This window comes from Natrix helvetica, assembly GCF_964273705.1.
Source record: "Natrix helvetica genome assembly, chromosome: 5".
NCBI lineage: Eukaryota > Metazoa > Chordata > Lepidosauria > Squamata > Natricidae > Natrix > Natrix helvetica.
In genome coordinates, this window is record NC_138551.1 from 28,930,389 (window position 1) to 28,952,855 (window position 22,467).

Sequence of the window (22,467 nt, forward strand, 5' to 3'; positions counted from 1 at the left end):
TGAGTTGCACCCTATTTTACAACCTTTTTTTGCCATACTAACAAATCATTTATTAAGTTAGTAACATTGTTGTTGAGCAAATCTGGATTTCCCATTGACTTTGCTTGTTGGAAGCTGGATTGGATGGTTACAATAAGTGATCATATGCTTTTGTTTGGTTTTATTGGACTTATATGCTGCCCTTCTCCCAAAGGACTCAGGGTGGCGTACAACATAAAAACACATATGACAAAAGTTAAAAGAGATTAAATAGGAAATCCAATAGCCTTCAATTGACAATTTACATCAAATTTAGGATTAAATTAAAATTGACAATTTAAAATTAATAATTTATTTTATTCTATTCATGCCAGGCCGGCTTGCTGAAAAAGCCAACTTTTTAGGGTGCACCAGAAGGACCGGAGGTCAGGGATTATGCGAAGCTCCAGGGGCAGCTCGTTCCAAAGGGAAGATGCTCCTACAGAGAAGGCTCTTCCCCTGGGGGTCACCAGCTGACACTGCCTGGCCGATGGCACCCTGAGGAGGCCTACTCTGTGGGATCATACTGGACGGTGGGAGGCTACCGGTGGCAGTAGGCAGTTTCGCAAGTACCCTGGGCCTAAGTCATGGAGCTCTTTAAAAATCATAATTAACACCTTGAATCGCACTCGGAAAACAACCAGCAACCAGTGCAGGCTGCCTAAAAGGAGTGTAACATGGGAGCACCTAGGTACCCCCATGACAACCCGTGCGGCTGCATTCTGGACCAGCCTGAGCCTCCGGGTGCTCTTCAAGGGCAGCCCCATGTAGAGAGCATTACAGTAGTCCAGGCAAGAAAGGACGAGGGTGTTAGTGACTGTGCACAGGGCATCCCGATCCAGGAAGGGGCGCAATTGGTGTACCGGGCGAACCTGGTAAAAGGCCCCCCTGGTCATGGCCATAAGATGTTCTTCTAAACTAAGCTGCATATCCAGGAGGGCTCCCAGATTGCGGGCCCTCTCTGAGAGAGCTAAAATTTTCCCTCCAATCATCAAATATGGTACGTGATACACAAATTGGGATGACGGAAACCACAGCCACTCAGTCTTGGAATTAAGCTTGAGCCTGTCCCCACCCAAATCCTCACAGCCTCCAGGCATTGGGACATCACGTCGAGGGCATCATTGGGGTGGTTTGGGGTAAAGATGAAAAGTTGGGTATCATCAGCGAATTGATGATACCGTATCCTGAAACCATGGATGATCTCACCCAACGGTTTCATATATATGTTGAACAGGAGGGGTGAGAGAACCGACTCCTGGGGCACCCCACAAGTGAGGCGCCTCGGAGTCAATCTCTGGCCTCCAGTCAACATGAACTGCGATCGATCTGAGAGGTAGGAGAACCACCGCAAGATGGTGCCCCCCACTCTCAACCCCCCGAGTCATCGCAATAGGATACCATGGTTGACGATATCAAAAGCCGCCAAGAGGTCTAATAACACCAGGACAGAGGAACAACCCCTGTCCTGGGCCCGCCAGAGATCATCAACCAACACGACCCATGCTGTCTCCGTGCTGTACTCGGGCTTGAACCCCGACTGAAACGGATCCAGATAGACAGCTTCATCCAGATACTGGGAAAGTTGACATGCTACCGCACTCTCAACAACCTTCGCTACAGAGGTTGGAGACCAGATGATAGTTGGCTAAAGAAGCTGGGTCCATGGAAGGCTTCTTAAGGAGGGGCCTCACCACCGCCTCCTTCAAGGTGGTGGGAAAGAACCCATCTCTCAATGAAGCGTTGGTAATCGCCTGGAGCCAGCCTCGTGTCACCTCCCGGGAAGCCGAAACTAACCAGGAGGGACACGGGTCCAGCACACAAGTAGCAGCACTGATCTCACCATAATCCTGTCCATGCCCTCGGGAGTCACAGGATCAAACTCATCCCAGATAGTCTCCACAAGATTAATCCCCGTGGACTTGCCCAAATCTACCCAGTCAGAGTCCAAGCCTGTCCGAATCTGAGCAATTTTGTCTTGCAGATACTGGACTAATTCCTCAGCCCTGCCCTGCAAGGGGTCTTCCCAGTTCCTTGCTTAAGTAAGGAACGGGTCACCCTAAACAGAGTGGCTGGGCAGTTATCTGCGGACGGGATAAGAGCGGAAAAATGTTCTCATTTTGCCGCTTTTATCGCCCTTAACTAGGACTTAATATGATTTCTTACTAGTGTTCGGTCAGATTTGGACTGGCTGGCCCTCCAACCACTCTCTAGGCATGCTTCATCTCCCGGAGCTCTTCAGTAAACCAAGGAGCTACCCAGAGTCGGCATTGAGTCAGAGGCCGCAAAGGCACAATGTGGTCCAAGGCCGCAGTGGCCGCCCTATCCCAGGCTTCCACTAGGGCCTCGGTCGAGCTGTGAGCAAGGGATTCAGGAAAAGTCCCAAGCTCCACCAGGAACTTTTCAGGGCCTATCAGGTGCCTGGGACAGAATCATCTAATCGGTTCCACCTCCCTGCGGCGGGGGGAGGGGGTAGCAGTATGGAAGTCAAGCCTGAGGAGGAAATGATCAGATCATGACAAGGGTTGAATAACAATATCCCCTAAAACTAGATCATTCATCCACTGTCCAGAGACAAAAATCAGGTCGAGCGTGTGTCCCTTGTTATGAGTGGGGTCTCGAATTAACTGAGTTAGGTCCATAGCCGTCATGGAAGCCATGAACTCCCGAGCTGAATCGGATGTCTTGCCGATGGAAGGCAGGTTGAAATCTCCCAGGACCATAAGCCTGGAGAAATCAATCGACAGCCCGGCTAACACATCCAGCAGCTCAGGTAGGGCTGATGAAACGCAGCAGGGAGACAGGTACATGACAAAAAGGCCCACCTGAGCTCCAAGGCCCCACTTCACAAAAAGGGACTCACACCCACCTATCTGAGGCACAGTGACCTCCTGAGGTCCAAGACTTTCCCTAATAACCACTGCCACTCCCCCCCCCCCTGCCCCTGTCCTGGGCTCTTGGCTGGTGGAATGCCCGGAAGCTTGGTGGGCATAATTCCACGAAGGGAACACCCCCCTCATGGCCCAACCAGGTCTCCGTAATACACTCCAGGTCCACTCTCCCCTCTTGTATGAGATCGTAAATGAAGGGAGCCATATGTACCACTGGCCTGGTGTTAAGCGACACCAGCCGGAGACCAGGGTCCTGTAGTCCCGAGCACCCAGGGGTGCGAGAGGGGCAATGAGGGTTGGAACGCGCGATTGCTCTTAAAACAGTGAACCTGCATCCCCTGGGCATAATTTGGCCCTCAGCCCCCACCATATCTAACCCTCCCATCTATAGTAGAGATGGTAAACTGCCCAACGGAACGACTTAATGTCTCCCCCGGAATCCCAACCTTTCCCAGCACTCCCGACCCACATCCATTGATTAGCCCTGGACTGTGCCCTGGGCAATTCCCCACAAGCCTGTCTGAGCCATCCGAATCGCCCCCCACCCCACCCACCCCTTAAGCTTTGATTTAAAAAACCCTGTAAAAACCCCTAAGAAGCCTCTTCTTCGCATGCCATCTCTCGGGATCCCAAGATCCGTCATTAAGAAAGCGTCTTGACAGGCAAGAGGGCCATCCCCGAGAAAGGGGGAGTTCCCGAAGGGAATAAAGCTCTGTCGCAGTATAGCATAGCAGAGTGTGGCATCAATCAAACAGAATGGCATCAAGGGGACACTGGGATGCTGCAACCATCCTAAATACATGTCAAATGCCAATGAATTTTGATCACACGACCATAGAGATGATGCAATGGGCAAGTACAAGTATTCTTGTAAATAACTGTTTTCAGTGACTTTTATCTTTGGTTACTAAAAGAATGTTTCTAAGTTGAGAACTACCTATAAGTTGTAGTTTAGCCCTCAATGTCTCTGGTTGTCAGACCAATTTTCTGTTCTATTTTTCTCTAGTTTTGCATACTTCATTAGGGTATTTTTTAAATCCACTTTTCAGATTTTTAAAAACATTCTACATGAAAATTATGTATTTATACACATACATGAGGACGCACACACAAACACACACATACACACATATCTATATCTATTTATATTTATATCTATCTATCTATCTATCTATCATCTATCTATCTATCTATCTATCTATCTATCATCTATCTATCTATCTATCCATCTATCTATCTATCTATGCAGGTTTTGGCGTATTCGGGGTCTTTTCCCGTGTAAGATTGAGAGTATTTTGGTGACGTTTCAAAACGTCGCCAAGATACTCTCAATCTTATACGGGAAAAGACCTGAATACACCAAGACCTGCATACCTGTAAAATTGAGATTGTCTTGGCAACGTTTCGGCAAGGTCTCACTCGCCATCTTCAGGCTGGGTTTTGGGCTTAAAGCGTGGTCGGAGCTGCCGTCTTTCTATAAATCTTGGTGGGGGTGTGTGGAGTGCGGGCTTTGTTTCCACACTCCACACCACCACCAAGATTTTCCCACTCCATCCCCCCACTATATCTATCTACCTATCTGTCTGTCTGTCTGTCTGTATATGTGTGTGTGTGTATGTATGTATGTATGTATCTATGTATATGTATATTTGCCAAATTCAAAACCAGAAAAGAAGTAAATTTCAGTCTTTATACTGGTACTGCTCACTTTGAAATGTAACTTTATTACAATTCCAGAACTGTCCTATAACCATTCCCTTTACAACTCTTAAGAACTTCTGAATATACTAGGATTGATCAAATGATTGCTACTGTTCACAACTCAATAAATAAACAATGATGCATCTTTTACATTTAGAAATAATCAGAACTAATCTCTGAAGAAAAGTATGGATGGATTGTACTGTCTATGGAAGATCTCACAGCAAGGGAATTATTAAGAGCTAAATGCTATATTGAGCTTTTAAAGAAAACAAAGAGAAACAAATAAAAACAAATAAAACCAGAGTTTTGTGATAACCTAATTGCCCAGGCAAAATGTTTTGTAAAAATTAATAATTATTTATCTTGTTAACATGCCCCACATTCTTGGCAGTCTCATCTCCTTCCTACTCTTATTCATGAAACATTATTGCCTGAAATCCTTCTTGAATTGTAATATGTAAAATGCAGTAAAGGAATGAGACCAGTGTTCAAATATGCTAATGCCAAGTGGGGTCAAGCATAATGAGGCAGGGAGCTAAGACGTTATCAGAGAAGTTATCATAAAGCCAGTTTGGTATAGTGCTTAAGGTGCCGGCATACAAGCCAGGTGGACTGAGTTCTAATCGTGACTTAGGTATGAAAAACTGATTTGGATAACTTTAAGCCAGGGGTGTCCAAACTTGGCAACTTTAAGACTTGTGGACTTCAACTCCCAGAATTCCCCAGCCAGCTCTACTGGCTGGGGAATTCTGGGAGTTGAAGTCCACAAGTCTTAAAGTTGCCAAGTTTGGACACCTCTGCTTTAAGCCAATCACTCTTTTTCAGCTTATACAAGGCTATTGTTGTGGGGAAAATAAGAGGAAGGGGTACCAGGTGTGTTCATCACTTTGAGTTACTTATAAAGTAATAAAGAAGGCAGGATAAAAATCTAATAAAAGTAAATGTTTCCCCTGTCCAGTTGTGTCCAACTCAAAAAAACGTATTCATCTCCATCTCTTAGCAGGGGGCACCACTATTCTCCAAAGACATTTCTATACTCATGTGGCCTGCATGACTATATGCCGAGGCATATAGAATGTCATTAATTTCCCACCAAAGTGGTACCTATTTATTTACTCTCACTTGTATGCTTCTGAACTACTAGGTGGGCAAGAGCTGATGCAAGGATGGATGAACATCCTGTCGTGCAGTGCTCGGGTCTTGAACCTGGGCAAGTCAGTGTCTTTAACCACTGAACCAACACATCCCCCACAAAAATTTAATACATAAATAACTAATGCAAGACAGTCAATAAAGAAATCACAGTATTTTATATAATGAGAGAAAAGGAAGATCAAAGTAATTCTGGACCAATTGATGTGGATTAGAAAATTTGGTCTGAGTTACAGACTAGTTTTTTTCTAAAAAGAGTCCAAAAATTATAACACACAATCTCAGAAGTCCCTAACATTTGTGTGAATTAAAATGGAATTTTATACTGATTAGTATAATAGTTTGATAGATGCTTTTCTTCCCTGTAAATTATTTTGCTTTCAGCTCTTTAACAAGAGCTGTTAAACTTTCAGGAAAGTTTTTGTGGGTACTTTTTTTTTTTTTAAAAAAAAAAGAGAAATCAATTATATACCCCCAAATTCCATCTAGGCCAGAGGTCTACACTGCAACTGGCTCTGCTTTATGGAATGTGCCATTTATCATGAGTAAAACTTCATTTTAGCATTCTTTTAACTCCCTAACTCTCAGGTTTCTGGACTGTCTAAGTAGAAAATCTGCCCACTTTGAAATCTGAGTGTATATGTGGCTTATTCTGCTGCTCTCCACCTTGTGAAGTTTATCTTCCTTCACAAAACTTTCTTTTTGGATTTGCTTCCTGCTGAAAGATGCTTTCTAATTAACCATAATCTTCAACTTATGACTAGAATTGTGGTCAGAATTTCTGTCACTAAGCAATGAGGTCTTAAATGAGCCATCATGTTACTGTGACCAATTTTACAACATTTTTGGGGGAGCTGCTGTTGTTTTGCTGTTAGCTTTGGCTTCATTGACTTTGTCCAAAGTTAGCTAGGAAAATCACAAAGAGTGATGTGATACCAGGATGCTGCAACTGTCATAAATACACAAATTGTGATCATGTGACTTCAGGCATAAGTGTGAGGACTGGCTGCAAGTCACATTTTATAGTAAATGTTTGCTAAACAAATGGTCTTATGTCAAAGAGTACGTATAAGACCAAACAGTTTCCTCCTCCTCCTCCTCTCAACCACTTTCTTTCCTATCTAGGGAAGATGAAAACAGTGAACAGACAGAGGAAAAAAAGAGATGGAGTAAAGGAAGAAGAAGCATTGCGTGGAGGAAAGAGTTATGTATAGAGGACTTTTTGCTGGAGTAAAGAACTGTACATAACTACTTGTTACTTGTAAAGATGTTTATTGAGCCAATAAAATGTTTGCTATGAAAGGGGCTCAGGTTTATTAGTTTCTTGGGAAGAAAGGGGCACTCTACTCTCCTTGGAGGACTTTATGTATTCCTACTGATTAATATTAAATATTATTATCTACTGGGGCTAATCTACAAATCTCTGAATGTATGTAGGAAACATCCATTACTAAATGTAATCAAACATTCAAGGAAGCATTTTTCACAGTAGCTCATTTTTCACTTCAACAAACCAGTAACAAAAGATGGAAGCTAAGACATCAAATAAAAGTATCCAAGGCAGGGCTGATGTGTAGTAATAGACTCAGCAAGATTTTATCTAAAGTAATAGCAATGTATGACTTTATTTATGCTGTTAAATTTATATCCCACCTCTGTTTTGTACATCTGAAATCAGGATACATTAATGCTTCTGCAGCAACAGCCTAAATTTCAGTAGGAGAGGCTGATTCAGAAAGATCTTATACTAATTCACTGGGACATCTACTATATGCATTGACTAGCTTTGATTCTTCAAGTTCTATGGTGCAATTGAAGTTGCAGCTTGGGATCTGCACTAGTACATCCAAGATAAGTGCACAGTACATGATGTTATGATTATTCTCCCTTCCTTTGAGAATAAAATAACCCAATGACTAGCATGAAGAAAGACTTTATGTATTTATTTGGGGTGGTGGCAAATCAACATTTAAATAATCTGACAGAAAGTATTTGGAATAGTACAGAATATGAATGAAAGCAATCCAATCACATTAGCATCATTTTCCTTTCCTGCACTGCAGGATATTTAATATTTTAAGCACCATTGCTCTGTGGTCTACAGTCAGATGGGCCAAGCAAGAATGAGAAAGTTACCATGCTGTTAAAATGCAGCAGAAGACAGAAATATTCACTTCAATGATGCTGAGTCACTGTGTGTGTCAGGGGAAAAAACACCCTGAAGAAAAATGAGGTCTATGGACCGGGCTGATTCCCAGCAGCATATCATTAAGATGTTAAGAAAAGAAAATAAAAGTCTTTGAGAAGTATATTCTAATTAATAAACAAACTTTAATACGAAAATAATAAAAGTAAATAAAACAAAAGTTAACTAATTGTTACATTTTGATAATAAAAGCTCCGTCTCCCAGTTTCCTGGCAGTCGGACAAAGATCAGAAGGAAAGCTCTGGAATGTATGAAGACATGCGCAATAAATCACTTTCAGATAACTTTTATGACCTGCGCAAACTTTTTAACATTGTGACAGTGTGCTTAGTGACTAAATCAAAATGAAGGTCCTCAATTCTCTTTTAGTGATTCTGCATAGTGATACAGAATCATCCTGCTTCATTTTGCACAACATTCCTCATGTATAGAGGACAATTTATGGCTGGTTTTCCCAGGTGCAAAAAGAGTCCTCTCTTATTTCATTGTGGAGGTTGATGAAAGACAAAAAAGATTTCATATAAAGGTCTTCCAGCTCTTAGTTTACTATGCCAGTGTTATAAGAGATATGGTGCAGTTGTAGTACATTTATCATTGAAGGAGAATGGGGCACTATTTTTGATTGATTTCCAGTTTTCTGGTAAAGACTTAGGTAAGCTGTCAGCTTTCCATAGAGATTTCATATGACCCTGTCCAGATTTCAATAATAAGTGGTGATCTCCTCTTTAAGGATCTCCTCATCTGCACTTTGAGAGATATATTTGTTTTGGCCCAAAATAAAGCCGTCTTCACACTGCTCTCAGCTATGGAATGCAGAGTCTTGGGAATTCAGCCTAACTGTTTTGGATATCTAAGCATGAAACAGATGTTGTTTCATTTGCTGTTCACCCTACAATCTGTTCACCAAAACTCTGTTTACTGTTTGTTTGCTATCTTTATCCTCCCCGATTCATTTTAGTTGGACTTAGTAAAAATGAGCAGGTGTACTGATACAACACAAATGGATTCTTGGATTAGTCAGGGGACTGTTTCACCTTTCTTTCAATCATTTGGAAGTCACTTTTTGTCCGCCTAACTCAAGGTTGTTGCTGTGGAGAAAATAGGAGGAGCAAGGAGTATTCGCCACTTTGAGTTATTTATAAAAAAACAATAAAAATGGCATTAAAAATCTAAAACTAAAAGTTCAGCAGAATTTTTTGCAATCATTGATTCCTTCAAAAAAAAAACAACAACCACAAATCACTTCCATTTATGTTAAATGAAAGTGAAAAATTCAGGTTCTTTGGCCTAAAATAGTAAGATAGGAGGAATGAAGATTACATGTCACCAATGAAATCCCAGAGGACCAATGTGAAAGGGTGATGCGGTTTAAATGGCATATATATGTATGTATGTGTGTATGTATGTATGCATGCATGCATGCATGTATGTATGTATGTATGATATAATCAATGTTAATATCATGGAAAAGTTTGCCTAAGATCTGGTGTTTTCTCTACCTTCAAGAGGAATTTATATCGTTGGGGGATAAGATGTGAAAATACTGCTTCTTTTTCACATTTCTCCTTTTATAATAGAACAGATCAAAAACTAAAGGCCTGTCAGGGGATAGACAAGTCACATAAGCAGGTATAGCCTCAGGTCTCAAAATAACATCCTAACCCTACATAAATCTATCAACTTCTCAACACCAAGAAAGGGAGAGAGCTCTTAGAGAATCAGATACCATCATTCAAGTATCCCTTTCATGCTTATTTTAAATGTCAGAAACCCAAGATGCAGGAATCGCTTCCAGAGGTAGCAAACAAGAGAAAAAATGGTAGAGCGAATTAGCCTAGCTGCTCACTATAGATAATAACCACTTGGATATCAGAGCCAAGATTTTGCAAATCAAACACGTAAGGGAGGAAACATGACATGCTACTTCTGCTCAGACTCAAGGTGAATCCAGATGTTTGAAGTTTTTTCCCAATCCACACACATCCTTCAGATGGGGTTGGACTGTAGGACAAATCCCATGGGTCCCAGACATTCTAAATATATTTAGAGCTAGTAGGCTGGAAAGAAATGGTACAGTATTTTCTTTTGATCTCTTCCATGTCCTGTAGCTAGCCATACCCTTACTGGGATTTGAACCTGGGCTGTATTATATATTAGGCAGGAGTCTTAGCCACTAAGCCACAGGCTCTCCTCCTTATCAGTTGTGTGTGTGTGTGTGTGTGTGTATGAAAACCCTTAATAATATATTACCAATTAATAAATAATCAAACTATTTGTGCATAATTTAAAATTCACTAGGTTGCATAGGTAAAGATAAGGGTTCCCTTCACACATTGTTCAGTCGTTCCTGAATCTACGGGGCAGCGCCCTCTCCGTTTCAAAGCTGAAGAGCCAGCGCTGTCCGAAGACGTCTCTGTGATCATGTGGCCGGCATGACTAAACACCAAAGGCGCACAGAACGCTGTTACCTTCCCACCAAAGGTGGTTCCTATTTTTCTACTTGCATTTTTACATGCTTTCGAACTGCTAGGTTGGCAGAAGATTACACACAGATGACATTATGCCTTAAACAAACCCACTGAAACCAATGGGATGTAGTTTAATCATGACAAAATTAAGCTTCATGTTTCATTTTTATTGCTTTGATAATACCGACTGCATATTTATGAGTCATCATCTTTACTCTCAATAAAAGACAAAATTAAGTACTTTAGTATTCTCCCCCTCTTCCCATTTATCTAAATTTGATTTATCTTAAGTTTAGCTCTGACTGGATCAAGCTAAATTGCTGAGTTCAGCACTGCATTAAGCCTCAATGTGATTTATTTGAGTTTCCTTGTAATCCATCCATTATGGTTTGTAAACTATGGCTTACAGGTTAGATTCTTATTCAAATGCAGCTTTTTTTATTCAATAAAACACTGTTAGGCAGACCAGGGCATAGTATAATGCTTGAATTCAACTACAACATAAAAATAAAGTTAAAGGACTTTTGTAATTAATAAAAAAAAGTAGCTGAATGGCAAAGAACAGAACTGAGATATGATGACGTGCATAAACTTGTAACTCCTAAGCAGATGTTGAACAAAAAACATATACCTCATAAAGTGGAGCACAAACAATGACAGGTCCAGGGGTGCCGCTTGGACTGCACTCCTCTTGCTGTAAGAGTATCAAATTAAAGGACCTGGATTACGAAACTTCTATAGTTGCACATTGATCAAAATCAAACTACTCTAATATTTCTGTAACTATTTTAGCACTGAGAACATCACTAAACAAACAGGAAGAGCAAACTATGCATTAAGGAAAATGTAACTGCATGATCTGCATATTATTTTCACAGTGAACTGGAACGAAAGTAAAGTTGGTAGATCTGCTATGTATCTTCTGCTCTTATCCTGAAACTGCCAGGCCCCCAAATGAAGAAAAAAACCCCCACTAAAAATAGAAATCAGTAAAGTCCCATCTGCTTTCCTTTAATTCAGTCACTTTTTGCTATTACAAATAGAGACTTTGCTTTTATTCGTAACTGAAGGGGGAAATCTGATAGGTATAACATGTTGCCCTTATAGGTGGGGATCAATTTAAGGCAAGAAAGAAACTTAGAAAATAGCAATCTTTTGAGTGAAATCTGAGGTTTTAGAGTCAACTGAGAATGCATCACGCAAATAATCAATCCCTGCCTTGGGCTATATATTTCACAACCTGTCTGACTGCTTGGTTAGAAATTATGAGAGACACAGTGCTGTCACTGCCATATATTACCCTTCCTTGGAAAGGCTAAATAAATCATGTATTTATAGCGTGTGCTGGCTCATCTATGTCTCATATTAAAGCCAGCATCAATGGGCACCTGCTGCATACAAACAATGGAAAGGAAAGATAAACACCTATCACTGTCTGCTCATTTGTTTTGGCTTTTTGTTCTTCTGGAAAGTAGGTAGAGGACAAATGGCTGAGAAAGAATGACTTGAAAAAGATATAAAGGACTACTCTTGGCCTCTTGACTAAGTCCCCCCCCCTCCCGTCTCCTGCCTCAAACATGAAATATCCCCTGTTCCCACAAACCTGAGTATGCAGTCTTAGAAAGGAAAGGAGTGACTATGTCACAATGCCATGAGGTGCATAACTTTATAGAATACAACATCTTCATAGATTCTTGATTAATATTGGTAATGCAATGATTCATGGATTGCGTAATGGCTGTTAAGGCATCAGCGTAGAAACTGGGAGACAGTGAATTCTAATCTCTAATAAAAGCCAGGGGCAGACCTGGGCCAATCAGTCTATCTAAGCCAGGGGTGTCCAAACTTGAGAACTTTAAGACTTGTGGACTTCAACTCCCAGAATTCCCCAGCCAGCATGGCTGGCTGGAGAATTCTGGGAGTTGAAGTCCACAAGTCTTAAAGTTCCCAAGTTTGGACACCCCTGATCTAAGCCCAATACATCTCACAGGGTTGTTGCTGTGGAGAAATTAGGAGGAAGTTCTGTTGGATATGTTTGATGCCTTGAGTTATTTATATATATATAAAAATAAAGACAGTATACAAATAAATAAAACGAATATTGTATCTGTTTTACATACATGTTCTAATGCAGTAACAAATGTTTCTGTGAGGCACCTCTATGATGGAACAATTGAATACATTGTTAATAGATGAATATATTGTTACTAAATGAATCTATAATAAATATAATGAATTACTATATGAGTTTATTGTATTTATTCTATACGATTTTATGCAAACAAAACACGTTTTTTTTACTATAAAACATAACAATTCAAATGTACGGAAGCATATTAATCATATCTGGGATTTTCTGACCTGAATACAGAAAAGCCAGAAGTTAACGTGGCTTTTAAACAGGATGACCTGAGATATGAAAGTCTGAGTGAGATATTTTAATCATAATAGCTGCCAATCTAGATGTTGCCAATTCTGGACAGATTTTTTTAAAAAATGGTCCTGGAAGAGGGAAACATTGTTGTATGATTCAAAAAACAAACAAACAAAATTGGCTGGATATTATTGTCTGGTAGAAAAAATATCTGGCTGAGAAGTGAAACTGGATTTTCTTCTAGGTGAACATGGTATCTTTCCATAGAACTTGTATTATATTCTCAATGAGTTCAAACAATGGACCAAGGATGCATGCAAATAACTTAATCCCCATTTAAACTCTTCTGAAATTGGGGATTCTATTAGTGGGAGCATAACAGAATAGCCAAATATATTTGGAGGATACCAGAGATAAAAGACCTAACTGATGTTATATTTTGACCAGGGCCTTCAAAAAACCTGCACAATCTTGTATCAAAGGTGTCTTTTTTCCCCCTTTCTTTCTTTTTTTGTCAAAAGGCAACTGGACTGTTTTTTTCCTTGAGGGAGAAGGTGTTTGACTTCTCATCCAAGAGAAGTGAAAGGTCTTCTTCCTCAAGGAAAATACATTCCTTCCTTAAAAAAAAAAAACATAGTCCAGTTGCCTTTTGAAGAAAAAGCACTTGAGACAACCATGGCCTGTGTCTGGCCCAGTCCAGATTTGTTGACTTCCTGATTATAAAAGCTGTAGTGGGACAGTGTGTTTATGCCATTGTCTTGCTAATAACCATCCAATGATGGAATTCAATGATTCACACACACACACACACACACAAAGCATGGCTCTTATCAAAATAATGTATTCCTTATATTCTTAGTAATATTTCAATGTGATTACAACCCCCAATTTTTATCAGATCAGTTTGCCTTCCATGGTCCTTCACATGTTCTGCTACCATATCTGTAAGTTGTACTTGGTGCTATTGGGTATTATTTCCTATGTTAAATGGTCACGACGGTATTCAATAAAGTGCAGCTAATAATGGAAAGAAGTTTTAATGGGTTCATGCAGAAAATTGGTGAAGGCTGATTGTGGTGGTGATAGGCAAAACAAACTTATTTCTAAAGCAGATCAAGGTTCTTTTAATGCAGGCAAAGGAAGGTGTTACCCCTTTCCCACTTGTATGTATTAAATAAAGATCAGAGACTATATTATACTAGGAAGGACAAAACAATAAGGCAAATGAGTTGGATACAAAAAATGCAGTAGTTGGATCACTGCTAAATCTGAGAAGAGCCACTATATCAGGGGTGTCCAAACTTGGGAACTTTAAGACTTGTGGACTTCAACTTCCAGAATTCCCAAGCCAGCCATGGCTGGCTGGGGAATTCTGGGAGTTGAAGTCCACAAGTCTTAAAGTTCCCAAGTTTGGACACCCCTGCACTATATTATAACCTGTAGCCCTGATTTACTTAAAGCCAAAGGCACACATACTTCTTTTTCACATCATGGAAGAAAAGGAACTCTTTTCATATTATACCCCTTCAATTATTGTAAGTTTATTTAACTAACTTTACTTTAGAAAAATGAAATGTGTGCATTGAATGATAGTATGGTACGGTGATAGTATTCCAGTAGCACATTACTATTCATATGAAATCAAGGCTTACCTTTATTACTGTCAATTTTAATCACTAATTGCTCTAAAGTAAATACTTTATTTGGCATAGAAATGTTAATTCTCTGACAGTCTATGAATGTACATTTAATAAGTTAATGTGAGGAACAGCTGACAAAGGAAAACAGAAAGAAGACCCAAAATGGTAACATTTTCTCACCTTTAGTGTTTGGTATTGATAAATGCAATCAGTGTCGATGAAATATGCAGATCCCTCCCCCCCTCTTTTTTGGAATGTCTGAGGGATATGGTTCTATGAAGAAATAATAATATAATAATAATAGTAATACGTTCACTACTTAAAATATTAAACTTAATCATTAATAATCATATTTAGTTAAATGAAAAGGATAAACTGATGATACTAAGGTTTCAGCTGTGACTAAAAGTTATAATTCTAATAAAACAAATAATAAATTATAGGTATCAGAATGGAAAACCTATGGCTTTCTAGATGTTTTTAGACTCCAAACTTTCTCTTGCATGCAGCCTTTTTCAATCTCTTCAAGACGTGCTTGGCTATTAATGAGATTTCTGGCACTTGAAGTGCCCCCCCCCCAACCGTGTGGAAGGTGTCAAATTTAGGGAAAGTTGCTTATTCTAAAGAAATCCGCAAACTGGCATAGGTTCTCCATTCCAGATTAACATGGTATCATTAGGAAAATGTTGCATCAATATTCCAGCCGACCACTAGCAGCTTCGTAAATCAATTTAAAATAGGGAAACACACAATATAGTCAGGTTTGGATTCACTTTGCTTTTTGTAAGCATTTCTTTAAATCCCATTACTGTTCCATTATGATCTTAAACTGATGATAGCATTTTGCAATAGGGACTGTGTGTTGCAAACATGCCAGAAAGTGCTTTTAAATCTATATAGGGGATTATATCTATATTTTCTAGCTGCATCCAAATGCAGCTAGTTTTGGATAACAAAATTTCAGCTTGTTATTTCAGGGATTTCTCCACAGCAGTCTGAAGAAAATTATTTGAATTACATTTCAAACTGTAGTATGGTTGAATTGCTTTTAAATATTAGCAAGATAGAACTATGTCTATTTTTCTTGTGATCTTATAGAATAAAATATTTCTACATGAGGAAGCACTACCACAAAATAACTTTTCTTCCCGTTATGTTCTGAAATAAAATTTCTTTCAAATCTTACTTGATTTTTAAACTTCAAAACATTGCTATGCTAATATAACTTTAAAAGTATTCTTTCATTAACTACTTTCTTATTTACAAAACATTCAAAGGATTTTATTTGCATGCCCTTTATTTTTTCCTTCCAATTTATGATTACATAAGGATATCTGTTATCAAACAGCTTTTCATTATTCTTTTAAGCTACAATTAACAAGGCAGATATAGCTCAGTAAAAAATGTCAATTAAAAAATTCTTGAAAGGGGATTAACTCCTTGAGTTCTTGGCTGAAACCAGTCATAATGGAATGTACAGGTTTAGCATTAGGATCTTCCATACAGTTTACTGGTTTCTGTGGAAATCTCTTCTATCATTTACACATAAAAATATATTTTCAACCCCAATGCCTTAAATGTTCCATTTAAAGTTTTTTTTTAAAAAAAAACTATTTGCACATTTTGGAAAAATTCAGGATACTAAACATGGTAGAATTTATTATTCATCAGCTGCATTGCTGATGCAGGAGATTTCTGACTAGTTGTCTTATTATTAGTTTAAAGGAAGCATGTTTCAGTTCACTACTCCTGCCAAAGCTGATTTGTTTATCCTGCTCATCAAATTTGTAAACTAAAAACAGAGGATTAAAACCAGGCTTTCAAAGTTGCAAGAACAACTCCAACTCTACCAGTCTATAATAATTTCTGGAAAACCTGAAGTATTTATAGCTGTGTCCACAAATCAGATTAAATTCAGGGCATTTTGAACCAATCTGGTATGTGGAGTTGTTGCTTGCTACTTTTCTTACATCTGGATACCTCTTAAAATTAAATTATACTTGTCTTAACCAGACTTACATGTAGGTCATTGTGCAAAAATATGGGCTGCCTTACTAACCCTATTTATCATGCAGTAGTTCAACTAAACTCAATGGGTCTATTTTGGAATAAGTCCAAGATATGTCTAAGTCAATTAAAGAAAAGGATGTAAGCTACTGTTTGTCCTGAAACAAAGTCTAAAATTGGATGTCCCAATCTAAGCATCTTCTTCATAAAGGAAGGGAAAATGCTACTAATGGATACTACATTACATTAATCTTACTTACCACTCAACAAACTGTTCTTGGCAAGTATCATATTTGCAACACAGCCCTAATCCTCCCTCTGAAATCCTTTCTCTTGATATCACTACCACAGTACAGTCATATGATACCATACTGCATTTACTCCTAATTTTTCTTTTGTCTTCTTTTCCAAGTATGAATGAGCAGATGCCATAGGCCAAAATAGTTCTGCATTCACCAACAAGAAACCACAGAGGAAAAATGATGGGAAAAGACCATGGTAAAGATAGTGGAGGACTGTTACTAACATGAAGACATGAAGGGTGGGACAAAGAAGAAGAAAGTGGGAAGCAGAAACAAACGGGAAAGAGCTTCAGTGATTAGTTGGGTAGAGATTTGTGCCTCTAAAAAAAATAGTAAAATGATGTTGTACTGCCAATTACTCTGGAAACTGTATTGCTAGTACTCTCTCTTGCGAAACGATGGAGTTGGATCCTCTTGTGCTGTCTAAAGCAGGGTGGCCTAATATTACCACGCTGTACAACTATGTGCTAAATACAATACATAGCACAAGTGACACATATAGAGTAATATATGGCCCAAAATTGTGTAAAATTTCATTTAAAGCCCTTCACTAGTATTAATACTAGTGAAGGTCTTTAAATAAAATTTTGGGCCATGTATTACTCTACATCAGTTGCTTTGATATTAATCAATAACACGTATTGGATGCTAGACACCTGAGCTGCATCATAAAAAAGTGTTATTCTCCCTCTTGTGTTATGTATCTATGATGGACACTTTCTGACTGCAGTTGCATGTTCTGCAAGGCTGTTTTTCCGTAACAGAGACAGTGGCTGTCACACTGGAACACTAATGAAGAAGAGTAAATCAATGCTCACCATTGGTTGTAATGGGGCACCAGGCATCATGGCATTGGCTAGTTGCATTTGTTGGGCCAGCATGGCCATGTTCTTCTGCTGAATCAGGTTATTGCGGCCATTGATCTCCAACTGTGTTTTTAAGTGTGGTGGTGGGTGAAGATATTTGCAGTTCTCCCTTGAACATCGTCCCTGAAATACAGGAAAGCATAAGAAAAACAATTAGTTTTGCTTTGTTTGTTGTATGAACTATTTTGATACTATTAGATGCATGTAAGCTACACATATTACTTCCTTGTGTACATTTTATTTTTTCATCCCTGTTTTAAGCACAGCTATGCACAATGAAAAGACAAATAATACACATCTTTAGGAAATTGACTTAAAAAAACAAAAACCCTACATTGTTATACTGGTAAAAAAAACCATACAACCAGCTGTGATTAGTTACTCTTACAGTTTGTACAATAATAATAATGATAGCAATTTTACATTGTGTGTGCTTATCACCAAGTGCATATAGTTAAATCAATGAATAGCCACGTAAACATGGGAATAAAATATTTCTAGTTAAGATTTTAAAGAAATGCTAATTGTAATGTTTGTAAAGTTAAATAACTTCAGAGAAAAAAACCTAAAACATTTAAAATTGGATCATTCTCTGTAGATGCCCCCCCCCCCCAAAAAAAAACCATCAGCCTTTCTCCAAATATTGGCAAAAGACAGCTTTGGGATAAGTACAAATATTAATAACTGGCATTCTATGCTGGCAGTTATTACATACATAAGAAGCACAACCCAGAAGTCAATGAAAAGTAGCTGGATTAAATTAAGTATGAAGTAGCACAGCCATCCCACATTGACATCAAACTCCATGTTAATAGTTCTGCCATTTGTTGATGCAAACATCCAACTCAGCACTCTTTTTTTGTGTGTCCAAATAAATTGTTCCATTTCTCCCCATCTGGCTCTGCTCTTGCCAGACAAATGTATTTGACTAGCCAGTTAACATTTGCACAACAGAATCTCTGATCATGGGATTTTATATAATTCTTCAGATTTTGTGGAGATAAATAATTCTAGTAAAACTTGTCAATCCAACCAACTGTATCAATGTGCTTTTCAAAACACAATAAAATTGTGTGAGAGTGTGTAGGTAGGTATAGCGATAGATAGATGATAGATAGATAGATAGATAGATAGATAGATAGATAGATAGATAGATAGATAGATAGATAGAGATAGAGAGATAGATAGATAAGAGTTTCCACGAAAATAAGACTTATCTTATTTTCATTTGATCCCTGAAATAAGTGCTTGGCCTTATTTTCGAGGAGGTCTTATTATTTTTGAGGTGCAGGAGGCAGAACATGGTCAGACAGCATGGCTGCTGCCGTGTTGCAATATTTTTGGGGAGGGCTTATTTTTGGAGGAGGGCTTATGTTAGCGCATGTCCTGAAAAGCTTGATTGGGCTTATTATCCGGGGAGGTCTTATTTTTAGGAAAACTGTGTTTCTGTGTGTGAATGTGTGTGTGTGTGTATCATATTGATTTCATATATATATGAAATACACACACACACACACACACACACACACACATATACATATATATATATATATATACATACATACATACATACATACATACATACATACATGCATATATATATGTTTGTATGTATGTATGTATGTTTGTTTTGTTTTCGTAGATTTTCATGGGTGTAGGTATGCTGGTTTTGTTGTATTCGGGTCTTTTCCCGTGTAGGGAATCTCAATCTCAATCCTACATGGGAAAAGACCCGAATACAACAAAACCAGCATATACATACATACATACATACATACATACACACACATACACACACACACACACACACACATATAGTATTTGTGCTGATAAATAAATAAGGGAGACATACCGGGGATTGTAACACAAATACATACATACATACATACATACATACATACATACATACATACACACATACAGACACACACACACACACACACACACACATATACATATACATATACATATAGATTGTCTTGGCAACGTTTTGGCGAGGTCCCACTCGCCATCTTCAGGCTGATGTTTTCGGCTTCGTGCTTGTGCGAGTAAGGCGTGGTCGGAGCTGTTGTCTTTCTATAAATCTTGGTGAGTGGGTGTGGAGTGCTGGCTTTGTTGCTGAAAGTGGTTGATTGACTGTGTAGTTGCATCCTGATTGGTAGATGGAGTTGATGTTTGTAGATTGGTGGGCTGTTTTGTATCATCCTGTGTGGCTGAGGTGCTGGCTTATCTATCTATCTATCTATCTATCTATCATCTATCTATCTATCTATCTATCTATCTATCTATCTATCTATCTATCTATCTATCTATCTATCTGAACTATATGAAATATATATGAAATCAAAATAGGAAAGATATGCAACAACATAATGAAAAAATAGAGAACATCCTCTATATAATTAAATGAATATGATATTCAAGTATGTGTAGATAGGTAGATAGGTAGGCAGGCAGGCAGGCAGGCAGGCAGGCAGGCAGGCAGGCAGACAGAGCATGCCATATATACACACTGACTAGTGGAAAACCAATACTTTTACTGCACATTACTTTGGAGGGAAGGAAAGAGATAGGTTACTAATAAAGAAAATGCCGCCCTCATTCTTGAGTGTGATTAGGCCCTAACCATTTTGATCATGCAGTATAGTTCTCACTCCACATTATCTAAACATGATATTAAATTTGCCCTCCAGACACAAAATCATAATCTATTTCTGCATCATAATATGGAGCAAAACTCTGACAATGCACATTACAGAATCAAAATTCTAAAAGCTAATGGCTTATAGGTAGCTTCCAAATACAATGTGCAAGGTCTAAATTCAGGGTTCTTAAAAAAAAAAAAACCCGAGGACTACTGAATAGTTTCCAGACGAAAATTTTTGGCAATGAGCTAAGCTTCCCCCCTCCCCCTTAGTAAGGAATAGCGGAAGTGCATGAAGGGTTGCATGCTGACATGCAGAAGTCCCACCCCATTTTATCAGGAGTTCCAGCAATTTATTTTTAAAGAAAAAGTTCTGCAGCCTAATTTTTTTTGAGAATCTTTAGATTAGCCCACATCCCATCGCATAAGCACTGAAAGCTAGGTATTAATACAACTACTATGCAATCTCTAAATATATATTTCTGCAATATGACCTAAGAGCCTAAACAGAGCTTCCCTGCCAAGTTAACTTAGGTATACAAATAAATCTAGCCAGTCAAACACAGACACACATTTACACAAAATGTCTAAATTTAATACCTTAAGGTTATCATGTTTTGTTTTATGGAGACAATTATTCAGAATAGTGATCTTTTTCCATTCTTTTAAAGAAAACCCTCTCAGCTTTTTTCCAATGAGGATTGTTAATCTACTTAAATTCATAAATGTATCTTTGTTAGAATGCATTCTCTTTGGCGTAAAATCCATACATTTCCAAGATGAGTCTGGAAAGTAAGCCCTATGACCAATGATTAAAGAGTCATTGGAGGTGACTGAAGGGAGATACAATGGTAGTTTTTCAGTATCTGTAAGGCTGGGAGGAAGGATTTATTTCTCTATTGCTCCAAAGGGCAGGGATATAACTAACAGGTTTAAAAGTGTAAGGAAGTAGGTTTACGAATCATAACAGTTGAATCTTTCTGACTGAACAAGATATTATTCAGTAGCACAGGCTGCCACATAAAGTGATCAGTTTTCCACAATTCGAGATCTTCAAATAGAAACTAGGTGGTTATATGTGGCAGGGATGGGATCCTACCGGTTTAACAACCAGTTTGCTCAGTGTGCACGTTGTGCACACAAACTTGTTTCGCTCACACACATGCCAGATGCACGCTGCATGCGCACTCTAGAGAAGACTTACCTTCCGGATTACTGCTTGGTAAGGAAAACAGATGAGGCATGGCAATCCACTCTGCCACGTGACTCAGCTAAGAAGATAAAGGTAGGTAAAGTGTAGGAGTAGGTGGGCGGGCCCACTTGCTAGTGGGAGCAAACTGGTTCACTCCCAGCTGAACTTCAGAGCTACTGGTTCACCCGAACCACTCTGAACTGGTAGAATCCCATTCCTGGTAGGAGGGCTGAATGACCTCTAAAATATCTTCCAACTCTCTGAGTCTAATGTACTAATAAACATATTAAGTTATATGAGTTTAGCTGTATAACGCTCCGCAGCCCATTTTTTTGATACTATCCAAAGCTAAGCATTTTTAACAACAAAAACCTTATCTGGAAAAGATTCCACTGAATTTACAGAGTTTTGTTCAGAAAAGATGCGTATGGAGTTGCACTCTTATTTTCCACTGCTTTCAGTACTGTATTCTCTGAAATGTTACAGTAAATGTTGATTTTGTTTTCTAACTAAAATCAGAGATTTAACTTTGCATTAAAAAAAAAGTGATCTCCGGAATATAATGTAGAGGTGCTATTTATTACTTTGGGGACCATATCGTAGATACATATTAAATTTCCCTTGGTGTTCTCCGAACAACTGTACATTTAACAGCTCAGTGGCAGTACAAAATAGGTCAAAAAGTAAGAGGGGAAAAAATGGCAGCAAGTTTTTATGATCTATATTAGGTTGGGTAATATGGACAAATGCAGAAAGATAACAAATAACATTTATAGATTGTTACAAAAGCTTGTTCCTTTTCTTAGCTACAAATCATCTCTATTTTAAGTTTTCAGTGCAAAAGGCCTGAAAGCAATGTTACAGATATCCACATTTCACTTTAGACTTTTAACAATGATTTCTCTGAATATATGTAGATAGTCCATGACTTATAATAGCAAGTTCTGTCGCTTAAACAATGGCGGTCATAAAATCTGACTGCACCGCTTAGCAATGGCTGTTC

General features: G+C 38.7%; 1 protein-coding gene across 17 annotated transcripts in view; it reads right to left on the reverse strand.

Annotated features, from left to right (window-relative positions):
• The window catches only part of MBNL1 (muscleblind like splicing regulator 1), a 207,741-nt gene that overhangs the window by 34,996 nt on the left and 150,278 nt on the right, over positions 1–22,467 (reverse strand). For 10 of the 17 annotated variants that reach the window (XM_081953649.1, XM_081953645.1, XM_081953660.1 and 7 more), the window contains 2 exons: positions 17,581–17,751; positions 14,634–14,726 (listed from right to left, as the gene is read on the reverse strand). In XM_081953649.1, the coding sequence (XP_081809775.1) occupies positions 14,634–14,726; positions 17,581–17,649 (162 nt within the window). In that variant the 5' untranslated portion in view covers positions 17,650–17,751. The remainder of the gene's footprint in view (positions 1–14,633; positions 14,727–17,580; positions 17,752–22,467) is intronic. The other 7 variants (XM_081953661.1, XM_081953650.1, XM_081953646.1 and 4 more) reach the window with 1 other exon arrangement.